At 44.7% G+C, this 17,072-nt stretch overlaps 1 protein-coding gene across 3 annotated transcripts in view; it reads left to right on the plus strand.

Moving 5' to 3' along the window:
* clint1a (clathrin interactor 1a) overlaps window positions 1-17,064 on the plus strand; it is a 17,196-nt gene extending 132 nt beyond the window's left edge. Inside the window, exons 1-12 of one of the 3 annotated variants that reach the window (XM_030369242.1) lie at window positions 1-62; window positions 3,726-3,830; window positions 4,999-5,095; window positions 5,817-5,925; window positions 7,214-7,381; window positions 7,955-8,138; window positions 9,655-9,874; window positions 10,249-10,336; window positions 10,810-10,875; window positions 12,040-12,320; window positions 14,137-14,341; window positions 14,634-17,064. The exon at window positions 1-62 is cut by the window's left edge and continues 132 nt beyond it. In XM_030369242.1, coding sequence (XP_030225102.1) covers window positions 22-62; window positions 3,726-3,830; window positions 4,999-5,095; window positions 5,817-5,925; window positions 7,214-7,381; window positions 7,955-8,138; window positions 9,655-9,874; window positions 10,249-10,336; window positions 10,810-10,875; window positions 12,040-12,320; window positions 14,137-14,341; window positions 14,634-14,992 — 1,923 coding nt within the window. In that variant the 5' untranslated portion in view covers window positions 1-21 and the 3' untranslated portion in view covers window positions 14,993-17,064. The remainder of the gene's footprint in view (window positions 63-3,725; window positions 3,831-4,998; window positions 5,096-5,816; window positions 5,926-7,213; window positions 7,382-7,954; window positions 8,139-9,654; window positions 9,875-10,248; window positions 10,337-10,809; window positions 10,876-12,039; window positions 12,321-14,136; window positions 14,342-14,633) is intronic. The other 2 variants (XM_030369243.1, XM_030369244.1) reach the window with 2 other exon arrangements.
* Window positions 17,065-17,072: the final 8 nt, after the last annotated feature.

Consider the following 17,072-nt stretch of genomic DNA (forward strand, 5'->3'; position numbering starts at 1 on the left):
CCCCTATTAACTGGAGTCAAGATGCTGAATATGTGGAAAGTCAGGGAGTTTGTTGATAAAGCGTAAGTATCTCATCCTGGTTTTTCTTTAATTTCATCAGTTTCGCCTTCACCTGTTTGAGAGGGACACGTACCCAAAACTTTGACGTCACTCCATAGTATTAACTTAACTAGGCAGCCCGTGTTGTGCAAGCTAGCTGTCCTTATTGATTTATCCCCGCATTGTGGCTTGTTTCTACGTGTCTTATTCAACAACTCAATCTTTATGCGTTGAGTACTAGTGGCGTTTTACATTCTGTTGACACTTTGTGGACGTGTGTTTGTTCTAAACTGTAAGCGCTAACTCACTCGGCTGCTAAGCTAATTAGTTAGCTCCCTTGCTCGTGAGCTGTCTGTGCTAGCCAGCTAGGCTAGTTTGACAGCTCCTCCAGAGCTGAACACTCATCTCACGGAATGTATTATCATAACCAACACGAAAAACAATCAGTTGAGTTTAGTTGGTTCTCACTTTACGAGTCATCTATACATTCTCATCGTGTTGTGATTGCCATGACTCTTGTCACTAGCACCAATTGAAAAGCTGTATCGTCCCCTGTCCACAACACGTATGAGGTCATGGAATCGATGTTTGTCAGATATGTTTATAGACATGGAATACATATGGGCTTACATAAAGAGCCCGACATCATATGAGGCACCAGGAGAAAATATATAGTGAGCCCTGGTTGTAGGCAAGTAAGAGTAGGCACATACATTAAGGCAAATATAATATAAGTCATAACCAGATTAACCTGTTCAGCTATCATTGTAAATAATGGCAAAGCATGCAGGACAACAAGTGGGCGCCAATATAGGGCAAACATTAACCAAGAGCTGCATACTGCCTTTAGTGATGCCTTAAACAATTTCTGATTATGCAAGAAATGTGTTATTTTATACACAAATATTATGCTACATGGAGAGACAACAGATCCATGACCATTCAAAGCCTACTGTACTTCACTGTATGGCTTTGCCTATGATTTGCTTAATATGAGCATACTATTATCGTGGCAAACAGGCTTCATGGTCACAAACTGCAGACTAATGATTGATAAAAAATGGCTAAAAACTGGTGCTTATCTCTGGTCACACCTTAAACCATGTGTAGTGTGTTATTCATTCCGAGTCTATTTTATCAACTTGTCCATGGCAAGTTACAGCTAAGATGGACTTCTCTACTGTGCTGATGCTGTTGCACAACAACTCCCCCCACAAAGTGGAATAGAATAACTGGTTTTGCAGGTTCCCAGTAGGATCTCTAACGCATTCCTCTTCAAAACACTTCAACTCACTCCTGTGCAACGCTTGAACTGACTTTAGCAGGGATCACAGGTGTGGGTGGGAGAGGCTCAAACAGATATAGGAGAAAGAGACTGTAAAGAGAGCAGGAAGTGAAATTTGTCACATCAGCTTCCTGTTTGAACCAACGATTATCCACTTTAATAGACCACAGAAGTCGTTTTTTGTTTGTGTGACAAATAATTGCCACCACTCACCAACTTCCTGGTTCATTCACATCAACTATTTATTTATTCCAGCTTAAATAAAGGGCATGCCATGGTCCCCTGAAATACTCTTGGGACATACATTTTTGAACAGGATTTTGTTTCATACTTTCATACTGCCTACAACTTCTCAGCCGGCCCTTGATTGAACTTAAACAGAAAAAAATCTGTTTGTTATATAGTGACTGTTGGAAAAGGAGGGCTTACGTTTGATGAAGTTAAAATCTATGACCTGTGACTGCCACTGTTATGAGATGATGCTCTAATCCTAATCCTTGCTAACTATGTTGACATGATCTAAATTCAATCATCTGTTTCGTTATTTCAGGCTTGTGGAGATACATTCAAATGTACAGTTTAAATGGCGCTAGTGGTCATAAAATATACATGTATATTGATATCTTTTAAAATATAAACGTGGTTGTCATTATGAAAAGTATTGCCAAGCGTTTACCATCTCTATGTGGTAGGACTTTTTTTGCTTGTGTGTGAACACGCCAAACAATAGTACACAAGCACTGATGATTAACTCTTGTCAGCTGTGTTTGACCCAGGCAATGGATTGGTCAGTGGAGAGACTAACAACACATAATGATGTTTTCTGGGAAGTTGTGAAGAGTATTTTTTGGGAACAAATGGTTGTGTATAGGGGGCCTCCATCATTTTGTACAGTTTGGTTAGGGCAAAAGGTTAAACTGCAGTACACCTGCACACAGAACCGCATTTGCCTATATTATAACAATTGAATCAGCACTGCCTCATACATATGATCTGTATGACTCATGAGCCAGTGCTGAATCAATTGTAATAGTATAGTGTATTGGTTTCAATGCATCACTTGCTTTAAAGCCCGATCAATAGATAATAAATCAATTGAGTAAAATGATTGCTAGGTGAATCAACATTGATAAAAGTCATGGAATTCTGAGGATGATCATTGCAGCATATGGTTAATGATAAACTATTAAGCTAACAGTGGTGATGATGGTAACTTAATGGCTTCTCAGCAAAACTCTGCACATCAAGCAATAAGCACTAATGTTGTTTTCCAATGAAAATGTTTACATTGTCAAAACTCATGGCTGTAATCTCTCTCCCCCCCCCCCCCCCCCCCCCCCCCCCCTCTCCTCTTGCTCTAATATTTATGTGATATCTCGCATACCACATTTTAACGGTACTTGGTTATATGTATAACCAGTTTGGGAAATTGCTGGGATTTGACAGTACCACAAAGAGCCAAATAGGGGCTGGGTTCCTGAGACAACCCAGCAGGGCTTTGCCTTGAGGCTCTGAGTCTGCTGCCGCTGATGTGGCAGTAGTGAGTGACCTGAACCAGGCGGCAACAGGCCTCTCCTGGTTCTGCAGAGCACACAGGGTTCTGCTACACACTGCATTGGAAATGGATAGGGCTGTTATTCACTGCATCTGTAATGACGGCAATTTAAAGAAAAAACATCCATTCCGGGAAATTGGCACATTATGTTTTAGGTTTAGCTCAAATTTTCTCAAGATTTGGTTTTAGCTTTGGCTTATCAATCATAATCATCATTTGGAAATTGATTTAAAGAAATGTATGCTTTTGCATCCCGAGTTCTTGATATGTTAATGTTGTTTTACCATAGCTTGTTATGTTGTCATTTGGCAATGTCTTATAGTCTGCCTGTGAAGTGACCAAACTTGTCAGCCTTGTTAAGCCCTGTTTAGCCAACTTTTATCGCTGTTTTTGTTTTGTTTGGGTTTTCTCTATGGAGCATAATGATGTAGATTAGCATTTTTAAGAAGACTGCGGAACGCAATGTGTATCCTTTTATTCAGATGTTCTAATCTGGTTAGTTGACCTACTGCGCGAAAGGAAACAAATAGGTTAGCACAGATGGAACACTCCGACCAGCAGAGCTGGTCTTAAGGTGGGCCAAAAATAATACAAGCACACGTAGACAGTACACACACACACACACTGGCCGGGTTCTATTGTCCTTTAGCCTACCCACTAGGTGCAGCTGCACAGCTAGGTGTGGCTGAAAAGATATAACCTTTCATCCAGTTTGAATGCCCCATTGTCGGATGCTTACCTTTTTCTTTAGGCTTTGATGACTATGTAGGATCCCCTACACAAGCTCCGCCATGTTTGTTGTGTTTATTGATAATGAAAACCAATTGGCCTTTCTCCTCTGCGCAGAACTAACGTTGTGATGAACTACTCGGAGGTGGAGTCCAAGGTGCGGGAAGCCACCAACGATGACGCCTGGGGACCGTCGGGTCAGCTGATGGCAGATATCTCCAGGTGGGCACTCTGCTTCTCTCTTCCTCTCTTGTGGTTCTCCGTGTTCCTCGATGTGCGCCTCTGCGCACTATCACCGTTCTCACTGGGATATCCCCCTGCTTTGAGCCCAAAGCTCCGTCTCTCACCCAAAACGATCCTCTACTTTTTAGTTATTGACGCTTTTAGCCAAGGTGACTTGTGGTTAATTGAGATGCATGGCATTGAGGAGCACTTAGTGATTGTTCATTGATGGCTACCCCTCCCTCCCCTTGTTTCCCTGCCATGCGTTTTAATTGTGAACGTTAGCACTTTGTAAACATTTATTTTAAAGGCCTTGTGTTGTTATTTTGTTAGGCAGTCGAACACCATTGCCACAACACAATCCTTCCCCCCACAATCCGTAATATTATGAGACATTTCTCACTCAACTTAGCTCATCGATAGCGCTCCCCTTCAGAGCATATTTATATTATTACGTAGCTTATTGTTAATGCACAGTTAGTACTTAACAAGACTTAGTGTGAGGTAAGGATGAGACATTATTTAGCCTACTTCTTTCTTCGTGTGGCTGCTACTGATCATTTGTGGTGGTCTGTTACAAAGCCCTTTGTTTATATGGCCTTACTTGTACAAACATAATTACTGTTTACTGCTGAAGAATATACATAAGGAAGACTTTACATGAAGCAATGAAGCGATTCATTGAACGACTGATGTTTAAGTTACTCGTCATTGGTGAGACCACCTCACAAAGACACGTCAGCAAATGTTCACGGTCCTCTTTAGACATGATTAAGGATTCAGAAAAAGTAAATGATGACGCAGTATATTTCCTGCTATCACTAGTATTCAGGAAACCGTGTTTTCCTGTGGTGAAATCGCTTCTATGAGCATTTTAATGAGAGCGACTCCAAACCGAAGTTGCATATGCATCACCACATAAGAAGCCATCTAGGAAATGATTCACTACCGAACCTTCGCAAAGAAAACACCACTCCAGCCATTTGCTCTAAATATGTGGACTTGAAACCCTCCTACTTATGGTGACTACTAATGGTTCTCATTGAATCAAACCTTTTTTATCACCACTCGCGAAAGCATGAACACAGTTCAAGGCTAGGAATGTCTCAACAAACGTGGGACTTTATGTGAGCTCTAACCAGGGCTGTTGTCGCCGTGCGTCCCGCAGGGCCACCTTCATGTACGAACAGTTTCCAGAGGTCATGAACATGCTTTGGGCCCGCATGCTGAGGGACAACAAGAAGAACTGGAGGAGAGTCTACAAGGTTGGTTTCCCCACAGTGTGGCTCTTCATGTCAGGGCCCGCCCCTATAGGGCCTAAAAAAAAAATGTTGTTTGGTTCCGGTTTCCGACCGACCCTGTCAATTTATGTGCGACCCAAATTATTTTATGAGCTTTATAAAAAAAAAAAAAAAATTTTTTTTTTTTGATGCAAACTATAATTACGTTTTGGTACAGCACCTCTTCATTCTGTACAAGGATGAGCGAATTTTCTCGTTTTTAAATGAAAACAACCTACCTATCATTCGCTGCCGCTGGAAAAAATAAAATAAAAAAATAAAATAAATTCCCTACCTACCCATGACCTCAACTGACAACCAACAGGAACCAAACTTTTTTTTTTTTTAGGCCTAGGCTCTCTCACCACAGTCCCTTTGATCGTTGTGTCTAAACGGCTCGCCCTGCTGCCGCGGTGAAAACATTGGTGTCCATAAAACATTGGAATGGCACGTCACCGCCCTTGGCTATGCTGTACTATCTTATTCAGATATGTTTTTTTAACGCATTCGTTATCCAAATCGAGGAGGGAAGTACTTTTGTATTGCATCACATGTCTTTCCGAGGAAAAAGGGAGGGATACTTTACTTGTACCTTAGGTGACTTAAAGCTGCAAGGGCGCCAGTCTACAAGAGCCTTCACGATGCACTGCTAGACCCATGGTCTGGAGGGTTCACTCTAACCCCTCTCATGCTTCTCCTCCATCAGTCCCTGCTGCTGCTGGCCCATCTCATCCGTAACGGCTCAGAGAGGGTTGTCACAAGCAGTAGGGAGCATCTGTACGACCTCAGGTCCTTGGAGAGCTACCACTTTGTAGGCAAGTATATGTGTGTGTGTGTGTGTGTGAGTTTTGCCCAAAAATCATATTCAAAGTTTGTTTGTTAATATTTGAATATATTCGAAAACTTATTAATGATATATTTGACCATTAAATGCCTTCAGTAAGACCTGGATTGGGCTTTGCGAGGTTTGTTTACCGGTGTTGCTATGGTTACCGGTCTTGCGCGTTCTAACAGTTTATTAGGTTTCTAATAAATCGCTGTCTAATCAATACTTCATTCACTGCCTCTTCCGTGGTCATTACAATATTATGAATAGACTGCGTCGGGTTCTCCAACGTCTCTCCCTCTTGGCCTGTCCATAACGGGTTCAAATACTAAGGGCTGCCTAATATTCGTTTGGATTTTGATTTATTATTTGATATTCGAATAACGAAGTTCGGAGTCGAAGCCCTAGTGTGTGTGTGTGTGTGTGTGTGTGTGGGTGTGTGTCTGCTGGTTCAATTGGTATTTTCTATAGGAATTGTGCATGCATAAGATATTCTTTGTAAGATTAATCGTATGTTTCTAATTATTATTGCCGCTGCCCGGTACTTCTGCTGTGTCACCCACATGCCTTTCTGGCTTTAGTGGGGTATATCTGTTGTTCTTGTTTCCAAATCTGTTTGTATCCAACCTCTTTGGATTCATACTAAACATTGTGTTGGAGGTGTTAGAAAGGGGTCTATCTATATTCTGTTATAGTGTTATCAAGAGCAAGAACAATGTATGTGTTGTGAGCTTTAATTAATGGACAAAGGCACTAAGCACTGTTTAAGCCTTCAAACTCTTGAACCCCAAAGCAGCCTTCATCCCCCCCTCAATCCATCAGTTGAGCCGAGGTGTGTTTTTTTTTTTACCGAGTGCTTTCTTAGTATTGCATTGAAGGGATGTTACTAGAATTGAGCAGGCGGCCATAACATTCCAACCACGGATAATATCAATAACACCAATGTCGGTGTCCTCGAAGTACCACCGCTAACCCAAAATAAATCCTCAAGGATCAATATACACACACACACACACACACACACACACACACACACACACACACACACACACACACACTAGATATTATATTAAGGCCCAATCCCATTTCTACCCCTACCCCCTCCCCCTTGTTTTGAAGGGGTAAGGGGTAGAAATCGGATGTGGCCTTAGGCCCAATCCCATTTCTACCCCATACGCCTTCCCTTTACCCCTTCCCCTTCCCCCTTCAAAACAAGGGGGAAGGGGAAGGGGTAAGGGGTAGAAATGGGATTGGGCCTAAATCTTACCGTTCCATAGATGAGAATGGCAAGGACCAAGGGGTGAACGTGCGTCAGAAGGTGAAGGACATGGTGGAGTTGGTGCAGGACGACGAACGGCTCAGGGAGGAACGAAAGAAGGCGAAGAAGACCAAGGACAAATACATTGGCGTGTCGTCGGACAGCATGGGAGGATACAAGGGCTACTGTAAGTCCTCTCACTGCGGCCCTACCTTTTATATTCTGCTGGGAGAACACTGCTTTTTGTTGGGGATTTATTTCCTGTATCCTGCTCTGTCCCCAAACTTTTTAATGGCATATCTTCTTGTCAAAATAAATGTAGAAAAAATGTCATTGAGCATACGGTATTGTTGAGAAGATCCTAATGAACGACATTGACATTTCCATGACGCACTTGATTGCTCAGTGCCAATTCCCGAAATCCACTCGCAACCTTCTTTTTCTCTTTATAACCACTTTCGGACCTATTAGGGCATCCCCCACCTGTACAAACCCATCATCCGTCCTCCCTGGTTTCTAACCCTTTTAACCCTTCTTTCTTTTGACTTGTAACCGGACGGTCGCTAGTTTGATCCAAGCAAGACGCCTCAACTTCGACGGCTCCTGACGAGCTGGCTGTCGCCCTGAGTGGTTGACTCTGCTGTCGGTGTGTGAATGTGTGCATGAATGGTAGCCTTGGATAAAAGCATCAGCAAAATCCCCTAAATGTAATGTTCTCACGTTTCTCCTCCCTCCTTCTCTCTCCTCTCTCCCCCTCCAGCGGGGGACAGGTATGACTCGAGCGAGGGCCGGGGGAAGTGGGACGATGAGTGGGACAAGAACCGGGGCCAGTTCCCCTTCAGCGAGAAGCTCAGCGAGATCAGCGACAAGATCGGCAGCACCATCGACGACACCATCAACAAGATCCGCAACAAGGAGCGCGACTCCTCCCCAGACAGGTTCAGGTTCGTGTGCATGCATTCATGCAAACATACATGCATGCATTCATACATGATTGTATCCAGTGTTTCCCCTAGGTTGGAGTTTCAGCAGCGGAGGTGAAATGTTTTTTTTTCCGCTTGCAATTTTTTTTTTTGTGCTCGCAAAGCGTGCCCTTCCGGGAGGTTTCTATGTGTCTACTGGCATCTGAAGGGCTCTTGAGGCCTAAGTACATACAGTAGATTTGTCCACAGTAATGAACAGGGGATATATTGAACATAATACAAGTATAATCTTTGAAACAATTATTTACAAAAAATATATTATATCAACTACCACCCTATACAGTCAAATCAAAACACAAATACCACAACAATCGAAAAGGTCTGTGCCTCCAACCCATGCATCTTCCCACTCCCTCCCCTCTCCCCATCACAAAGGTTGTGGTAGGACCATAAAGAGGCTATGCCTCTCATGGAAGGAGTTTTGGGGCTCTAGAGTCAATAATGGCGACGCTATTGAAATTGTTGCTAAATAAAAAAATCCTCAAATATAAGAAGAGATTTTTTTCAATACTAAAGGTTGTAGTATGACTATAAACAGGCCATGCCTCTATGTAACAAGTTTTGGGGCTCTATATTCAATAATGGCGAAGCTATTGAAATTTTGCCATTGTGGTCGTTTTCAGTTTTGCACTTTGCAGACGGTCCCTAAGCTTGTGGCTGAAAGCCGACAGCTCATAGAAGCCAATGCAATTCCCCGTTCGCTAAAGACGGCTCGTTTGGATGAAAACAATGTTGTACCTGGTTGTATAGGTTACTACATTTAGCTAGAGGGGCCAATTGTGTCGCAATGATGTTTCACTGATGATCTATTGAACCGCAAACTCAGAATCTGCCAATTTATTTCCTACTTATGGAAGTTTCTCTCCGTTTTTTATGCTTTACTCACAAGTGTGTGAATTGATCTGGATATGAAGCGTCGGTAGCGTAAAATAATTTAACTTTCTTTTTTTAAAGAGATAAGTTGAAGCTCTTTCTATCTCCTCTTAGATCGAAATAATAATTAAAAAAAATGCACTAATAATAAACAGCAGCGGCGGTCATATTTCACCATATATGCACCCAGCAACAAACACTGGTATCTATTTATACGCCTCTTGCCTTTATCTTTGAGACACAGAATCCATGATTGTTTTTTTTTACTTATCGTTGCACAAAGAATTTAAATCAAATCACGACGACAACAATACAAATAACATGGGTATGGTCTTGTTTCTTCATTGATAAATAGGTTTTTTAGTGTGGCGATCTCTTTTGGATTGTGAGTTCTTTGAGAGCAGCTTTCTCTAAGATGTTAGAAAGAGCTCTCTTGAGATTTAACCGACAAACAAACCCGCTTTGACACAGTTTTGTTTCAAAGGCAGGATACGGTGGAAAAAACATCCTGTATGTAGAACATTGAAAGAGCTTACAAGTTTGGTTGACCCCCTTTCCATCTCCACACATCACGTGACCGTCCTGCTACCTGGAACGTCCACAGTGAGCACGAGGAGGAGAGGAATAGACAGGCCCAAAACGGCCAGTCCGGCAGAGAGTTCAAAGACGATGAGGAGACCGTCACCACCAAGAGCGTCCACATCGTCCAGGCAACAGAAACCACGGCAACGCGAAAGAGGGGCGGCGTGCCGACCAAAAAAGTCGACTTGGGTGCTGCAGCCAACTACGTGGGGGACAACAGCCCAGAGGTCACCCCAAAACAGGTAGTGTGTCGCAACCCAGGCTCCCAGCCTACAGAGTGAATGTCAGAAGGTCCATTGGGTCATGTCAGAATATTTATTTAAAAAAAATTCTAAAAGGAAATTAAAAGCAAGAAATTGATTGTGGTATAGACTTTTTTTATGATCAGGCTGCTCTGATTAAACATGCTGTCTTATGCTCATGCTGAATTATTATTAGAAAGACAAGCCTTGAAATACGGATGATATCACGGATGTAAAAGGACAAAGAGAGAATCTTAGCGAATTGATAGCTTTCTAATGTGATCTTTGCTGAGGTGTGGGAATCCTGTCTCTGTTGGGTCAACGTTTCCCCTCCCAGTTTAACCCCCACCTCTCCTTCTATTGTTGTGTTTCAGTCCCAACCAGCCCCCCCTCAGCCTGCCAGCACTGGCCTGGCTGACCTGCTGATGGTGGAGAGCGGCCCCAGCCAGACCCCTGCCTCAGGTGAAACCCGGGCCCTTCCCCTCCCGCAGGCCGCAGTTACTGTTGTCGCTGCGTGTCGACGCCAGCAGACGGGCGCTTTGGGGACAGCTAGCGGGGGAGGGAGTTATACAGGAGCTAAGTGCACCAGATGTTTCTGTGGCAGTGCCCCTCTGAACGTAGAGCGAAAGGGGTCGGTGGGGTGGGCATTCAGCTCTCTCTCTCTCTCTCTCTCTCTCTCTCTCTCTCTCTCTCTCTCTCTCTCTCTCTCTCTCTCTCTCTCTCTCTCTCTCTCTCTCTCTCTCTCTCTCTCTCTCTCTCTCTCTCTCTCTCTCTCTCTCTCTCTCTCTCTCTCTCTCTCTCTTTCCCCCCCCCCCCCCCCCCCCCCACACTAAGGAATGTCGGCTGAGAAGTTTGTTAGCAACTACACATCAAGCCTACTTTGAGGCTTACTTCTCTCTTTCTCACACCATGGTTCTCCCTGTCTCTTAACACAGACCTAATTGGAGGCTTCGCCGACTTTTCTTCGCCCGTCGCCTCTTCCGGCCTGTCCTCGGCGCCCGGTTAGTTCTGACTTTTGCTTTTTAAGCGTGTGTACGTGCAATATGTTTTTCGTGCACATGTTTGTGTGCATGTTGGCGTGTGCCTGTGTGCGGCTGTTGCCCTCCTGCTAGAATATTCAGGGAGATGGTGGGAGGAAAGCCTGGCCATATGGAGCCTGCTACCTGCTCTGCATAACAAGAACAGACACACATCAACTCCTGTTATGGATGACAAGGAGACGGGGACACTGGGCGACGGCCATGGAGTTGGCTGAGGGATGGAGGAGTGAGACAGAGGGATGCAGAGAAAGAAATGGAGGGTGACGGAGAAAGAGAGGCAGAGAATGGGGTTTAGAACTGGGAGGATGAGGAAAAAATGTCGCCAGTATCTAAATAATTCTCGAATCCAAACCAGGTTACGGTCATCCATTAAGAAAATTTAAACTCAAGATCACAGATAAGTCCCTTTTTTGGAGAATATAATTTTTGTGCTGAGAAATGGTCAAATTTTCCAGTCTTGAATGTTGATGGGAAGTTTTCTATCATAAAGCCCTCACAGGATGACTCAATTTCAGTGCTCACATGGGCAGCAATTAAGCTTGATTGGTCACTACAGCATTATAATTTTCAAGGCAGATAATTACACATTATTGCATGTCGGTGCACAATATTTTCCAGAGCACATTTTCAATTTGGGAAGGCATTGTTAGAACAAATGTTATATCCCACAGGGCGTTCTTTGAGGTTGAGAAGAAATCTAGAGCACACAGAATGACTCGAAACGTTGGCGTACTTACCTGAGATGTGCAAACAGCGTTAGCAAAATGAATATGCACAAGGTATACAAAAACACCATAACACGAATAAGACTGAGCAAAGAGGATGAAATAAACTAGAAATGCCTGAAAACGCATTACTCTTTACTGTCAAACAAGTGGAAGTGGAGGGATGGAGGCCTTGCTCTGTTCTTGACTTGATGGCTTACACACAAGTCTCTTTTGCTTCATCAGTTCGACTACCAGCAAAATTTTCTTGTGCAGACCACAAGAAAATCGATGAAAATAAAATCATGCAACAGTCTGCCTCTCATTGTGTCATTTGGACAACATTGCATCAGAACAACGTATTCCTGCTGATATCTTGTTCTTACACTGTTGCTTTAATACTATGAACTTGCCGACCCAGCTCCTGTAGCCGGCGGCCCCAGTGAGTTTGGCGACTGGAACGCCTTCCCCGGCGGCCAGATGCCCGCCTCGGTCCAACCCGCCATGAGCCCCAGCGGGAACAACCTCTTCGGGGGCATGACCCCCAGCCTCACCCCGGCCGCGGCCCCCGCCGCACCCTCAGCCGACCTGTTTGATCTGATGGGGTCGACCCAGACCCTCGCCTCCTCCCAGAGCCTCAACTTCAGCATAAGCAGCATGCAGAGCATTAGCACCATGGGCGGGCCCCTGTCCATGGCACAGGTACTGCGCTCGTACACACGGACGAGACCCTGCGCAAACACGCCTCCGCTAAACACACTCTACGCAGTTGGACTGAAGTGTAGGGCTGAACGATTAATCGAATTCAATTCAAAATCGCGATGTAATAGAACGCGGTATGCAAATCGCAAAAGCTGCGATTAAAATAAAAGTGCTTTGTTACCGTTACTTACTGGAAATCATTACGATTCATTTGTTTTTATTTTACAATACAATAGTTAAATAAAGCAGTTTATAATATAAATTAATCTCAACACATCAGCCTGGCCTGAAGGAAAGAGCAGTTTTTATGTTGACTGCTTCCAATGTTGTGTTGGTCATACTAAAGAATGATTTATTTCTTTTTTAGTGAATAATACACAACATAAGGAACTTAATAATTGTAAAAATCACACATTAATTCGCAATCGCAATATTGGTAAAAAAATATCGCAATTAGATTATTTCCCCATATCGTTCAGCCCTACTTAAGTGTCTCATTGTTTTTTACGGAAATTGCTTGTGTAATCCCATCACGTTTGGGGTTATAGAGTTGTTGTTTTTTGAAGTGTCTATTTATGGACATTATATGGCTTTTCTTACCATGCATCAGTGCTATGGAGCCATGTGTCTGCACTCTGGTGTACAGTGAAGGTATTGCAGGCCGTTCCCGAGGAGGTTTCACACTGCATTGTCAATCCACTCCTAAATGATAATAATCAATCCAACAATAAAATCAATTTTATTTATGTCTTTTGTGATATAAATTGAATGACATAAATCAATCTCAGTGAAGGCCTTTAGTCCAGTTTTTGTTTACGTGTACAGACACACGAGGAACCGTGTGTTACACACTAATGCGTCAACGGTCGTCTCCTGCATAACCGATCACTTGCATGTGGGTCGCCCAGCAAAAATAAATGGAGACCCCCTTTCACAAGCACACCAACAAAGTCCACTTCCCCTCCTCATGTATAATGCACCACACAGCGCCTCCCCTAGATAAATGGTGCTCGGCTGCCTAAACGCCCCTATCACACTCAACATTGATACTGGCCATTGGGGCTGCTGCTACGGTGTGACAGACGTATACTGTACAGCTGGGACCTGTGTGGGGGTGGGGGTGGGGGGGGGGCAGCTTTCATGGGTGGTTGTCATGCAGCACGGGCAGATGTTCCTCAGCCTCTGGAGACCACCCGCCTTCTCTCCAGTTTCTGCCACGCTTCATCCCAGACCTAGTCCCGTTCAGACCCTCCAACCGTATCTGAGGCCCTCGAATGGACAGCGGCGTCCGGATGTCGTCTACCTAGTTTGGAGAAAATATTGCTTTTATTTTGACACGGACATGGCCTGCCTTAGAGGCCATTCGGTCGTCTGTGTTCATCTGTTATTGTCCAATAGGACGCAGGATAGCCCAGTGGTTGGGGTAATTGACACCCAACCAAAAGGTTTCCGGTTTGATCCCTGTGGGACAGTTTGCCTGGAGGCGTTCTTGAGCTTGGTGCATCCTAAACCCTCCCTGCTCCTTTATGACGTGTATCTGGATTCAGTCCAGATACATGTGGACTGAATCCAGTCATTTATAAATAGAATGTGTTCCCTCAAGTAGTATATTGTAATGAATAGTTGAGTTTGGAAGATGGGGCCAAGCCATATAGGCTGGAGGTCATGGTCCTTTCTTTGTGGGTCGGTGGGTGGGTTGGCAAGGAATGGGCCTTGCGAGAATACATATGAAAACATTTCCATTGGAAAACAAAACTGTATTTTTAGGGCGTTTTTGCGGGCATGACCAAAGTGTGTTTGTTTCCATCCCCTCCAGCAGAACCTGGAGCCTGTGAATGCAGCCATGGGCCATGGGTCTATGATGCCGATGCAGCCGGGTGTGTCCGGTGCTGGGACAGCAGGCAAGGGTCCGCTGCCCTCCACCTGGTCGGACCACGCTGTCAACATCAGCCTAGACTTCCTGGGGCCCGGCGCCCAGCCCCCAAAACCAAACCAGCCCAGCCTGAAAACACTTCAGCAAGGTGAGGAGGAGGGGACCGAATGGGCTCATGCACTTGCAACACAACTCTTTTATGTCGAAAAGAGCGCAGTGCCCGTTCAAAACGTGGCCGGTCGTAACGGGCCGAAGGCTGCCTGGGTTTTTTTCCCCGTGAAGGCCACATCTAAACCACTTTGTGCTCCACAATGCACCCTGCTCCTCAGCGATACACCGGCCACGTGTGAAATCAAAGGGCACGCATGCATACAAAACAGCGACTCCTTCCATTGGAGCTAGATGGTAATCAACACGCGTTGCTGTTATCGTTGTTTCAGTGCACCAGCCCCAAGCACCAGCCAACATGCTCTCCCAGGGATTTGGAACCATGAGCCTGGGACCCGCCGCAGCCCAACAGCCGGTCAGTCCCATGATGATGCACCCTGGAGGTGGCATGGGAATGGTTCCTAACCAGGCCATGATGGGCATGAACATGGGTGGTCCGCAGCTCGGGATGGGTATGGCCATGGGCATGCCGGCCAACATGGGTATGGGCATGAACATGGGAGGACCACAGCTTGGGATGGGCATGGGAATGCCCGGCGCCATGGGGATGAGCATGGGGATGAACTCTTCCATGGTCCAACAGCAGCCCAAACAGGATGCCTTTGCCGACTTTGGCAACTTTGGGAAGTGATGATGGAGCCGGATTGCTGAAGAGTGGCGACGATCATCTCTCTGTCTCTCTTTCTCTCGTTATCTCCGTCCAACAGTGAAGGATGTCAAGAGCTGCAAACAAAGAGTACATGGGGAAGGTGGGGGGGGGGGGGGGGGGGGGGGAAGAAAAAAGGAAGTCCAATATTGTTAAGACCCTGCAATCTGTCTTTTTATCAATGCATATACACAAAGTAATGTTATGGAGGTGTGGGTGTGTGTTTTATCAGTCAGCACCATTGATCGGCCTGGACTGGATCAGTGGCAGAGCAGGCCGCGACGGGGAGGGGAATGCCTGAAAGTGGTTCCTGTCACAGTGAGAATGTTGGGGGTGGGGGGGGGGGGGAGGGGGGGGTTTGCTTCGTAACCTCAGATTAAAAATCACCAGACAAGCAAAAAACATCATTTATATTTAGCAGCATATATTTTCTGAGATGCGTTCTTGATAACTTAACTGAATGTGCGTGTGGTTTAACCCAATCAGCTTCCTTCCGTGTAGTTCTAATGTAGCTTTACAAATATGCTCTCGCTCTCTCTCTCTCTCGTTTCTCTGCGCTTGCCTTTGCTTCTGTAAATACACGCGGTGCCCTTACAATTTAAGCAATGATGTCCTTGGATGGGAGTCGGTGGAGGAGGTGCAGGTGGGAGACTAGGCCTGATGTCTATAAGCATCTTTTATAGAGGATACTTTTATTAAGTCGCTGTCCTCCAGTGCCCTCTGGCCCCGACTGGTGCCTACCAATCCTTGAGAGAGCAATGAGAGGGAGGGACGTTTGGTTTGGATGACGCGCCTCAATCTACAGACCTTTTGTGGCCTTTTTATGAATTATCGTTTTCTTCTTCTTCTTTTTGAGATATAATCAGCTATCTGTAATTGAGACAATCCGTAAGTAGAATCACACAGACTCAATGAAGGGGTTATTTAACTCTGTATTTATTGCAGGGCAGCCTGTGTACTCACAAGTCTGCTCATTTGCAAAGTGAGAAGCCTCTGTGGCTGCGGTGTCCATGGGGAAGTGCGTTGCTAGTGTGTACAGGAAAATATTGGCGTTCATACCAGCAGCCTGGAAGTCACTAACTCACTGTGTGCCGGGAGGTCGATGAAGTTTGGCTGTTCCCCTTTTTTTTTTTAAATTGTGCGTGTAACGTTCACCATCATTCTTATAAGGTTAGCGCTCATAACATCCGTACTAAAGAACACGAACAATACAAACAAACAGGAATCGCCAAGGCGCTGTCACTTGTAGAGACGTCCCCGTAGACGTTCATCATTCCGAGTTCAATGCTTGTTACCGTCTGCTTCTGAATCCACAAGGTGGAAGGAGGATGCTCTTGTTTATTTTCATCACAGATACAGATGTTTGCACAGTGTTTTGCTGTTTGAGTCAAATGGGGGTGGTGTTCACACTCAGACACTGAGGGATCCTGGACCTGCAGCCACTGCAACGGCTTGAGACTCGTCCCTTAACGTCCTACGGGTTCAAGAGTCAAAGCTTCACTCTTTTCTTCAAGGTTTTTCTTTTAAGTGCCTGGTTGTGTTGTGTTGTCTTCCGACCCCTTCCTCTTCTGTTGACGAGCAATAGAAATGATTTTTGAAGCTGAATGATTGGTACAAGTCGACGTGAGCAGAGTGACATTACTGGTACATCCAATGACGAGATAAATAATTCACTGACCAAGAGGGGGAAAGGTGGTATGGTCTAAAGGACCCCGGAGACTGCACTCTGAGCCTTGACCATGACCATGCTACACAGTGAGCATTGTAGCCGTCTGAAGGATTTGCCTGATTAAAAGCAAGAAAAAAACAATGACCAAAATCAAGTTCTTTTTTTTTCTATCTTAAATCAATAGTTTATTTGAATTGTTTTCTACTTCGATTCGTTTGGAGATTTTCTGTGTATTAGGATAGTTACTGAAAACACTACTTTATGCAAGAGGTTCACCCTGAAATGTCCTTTTGATAAAAAGAGCATTTGCATTTTTTTTCCCCAGATTTTGATTTACACATTATGATCCTACATCAACGACATTAAACAGTTGATTGACATTTGCCAATGGCCTGT

Source organism: Gadus morhua, chromosome 10 (genome assembly GCF_902167405.1).
Source record: "Gadus morhua chromosome 10, gadMor3.0, whole genome shotgun sequence".
NCBI lineage: Eukaryota > Metazoa > Chordata > Actinopteri > Gadiformes > Gadidae > Gadus > Gadus morhua.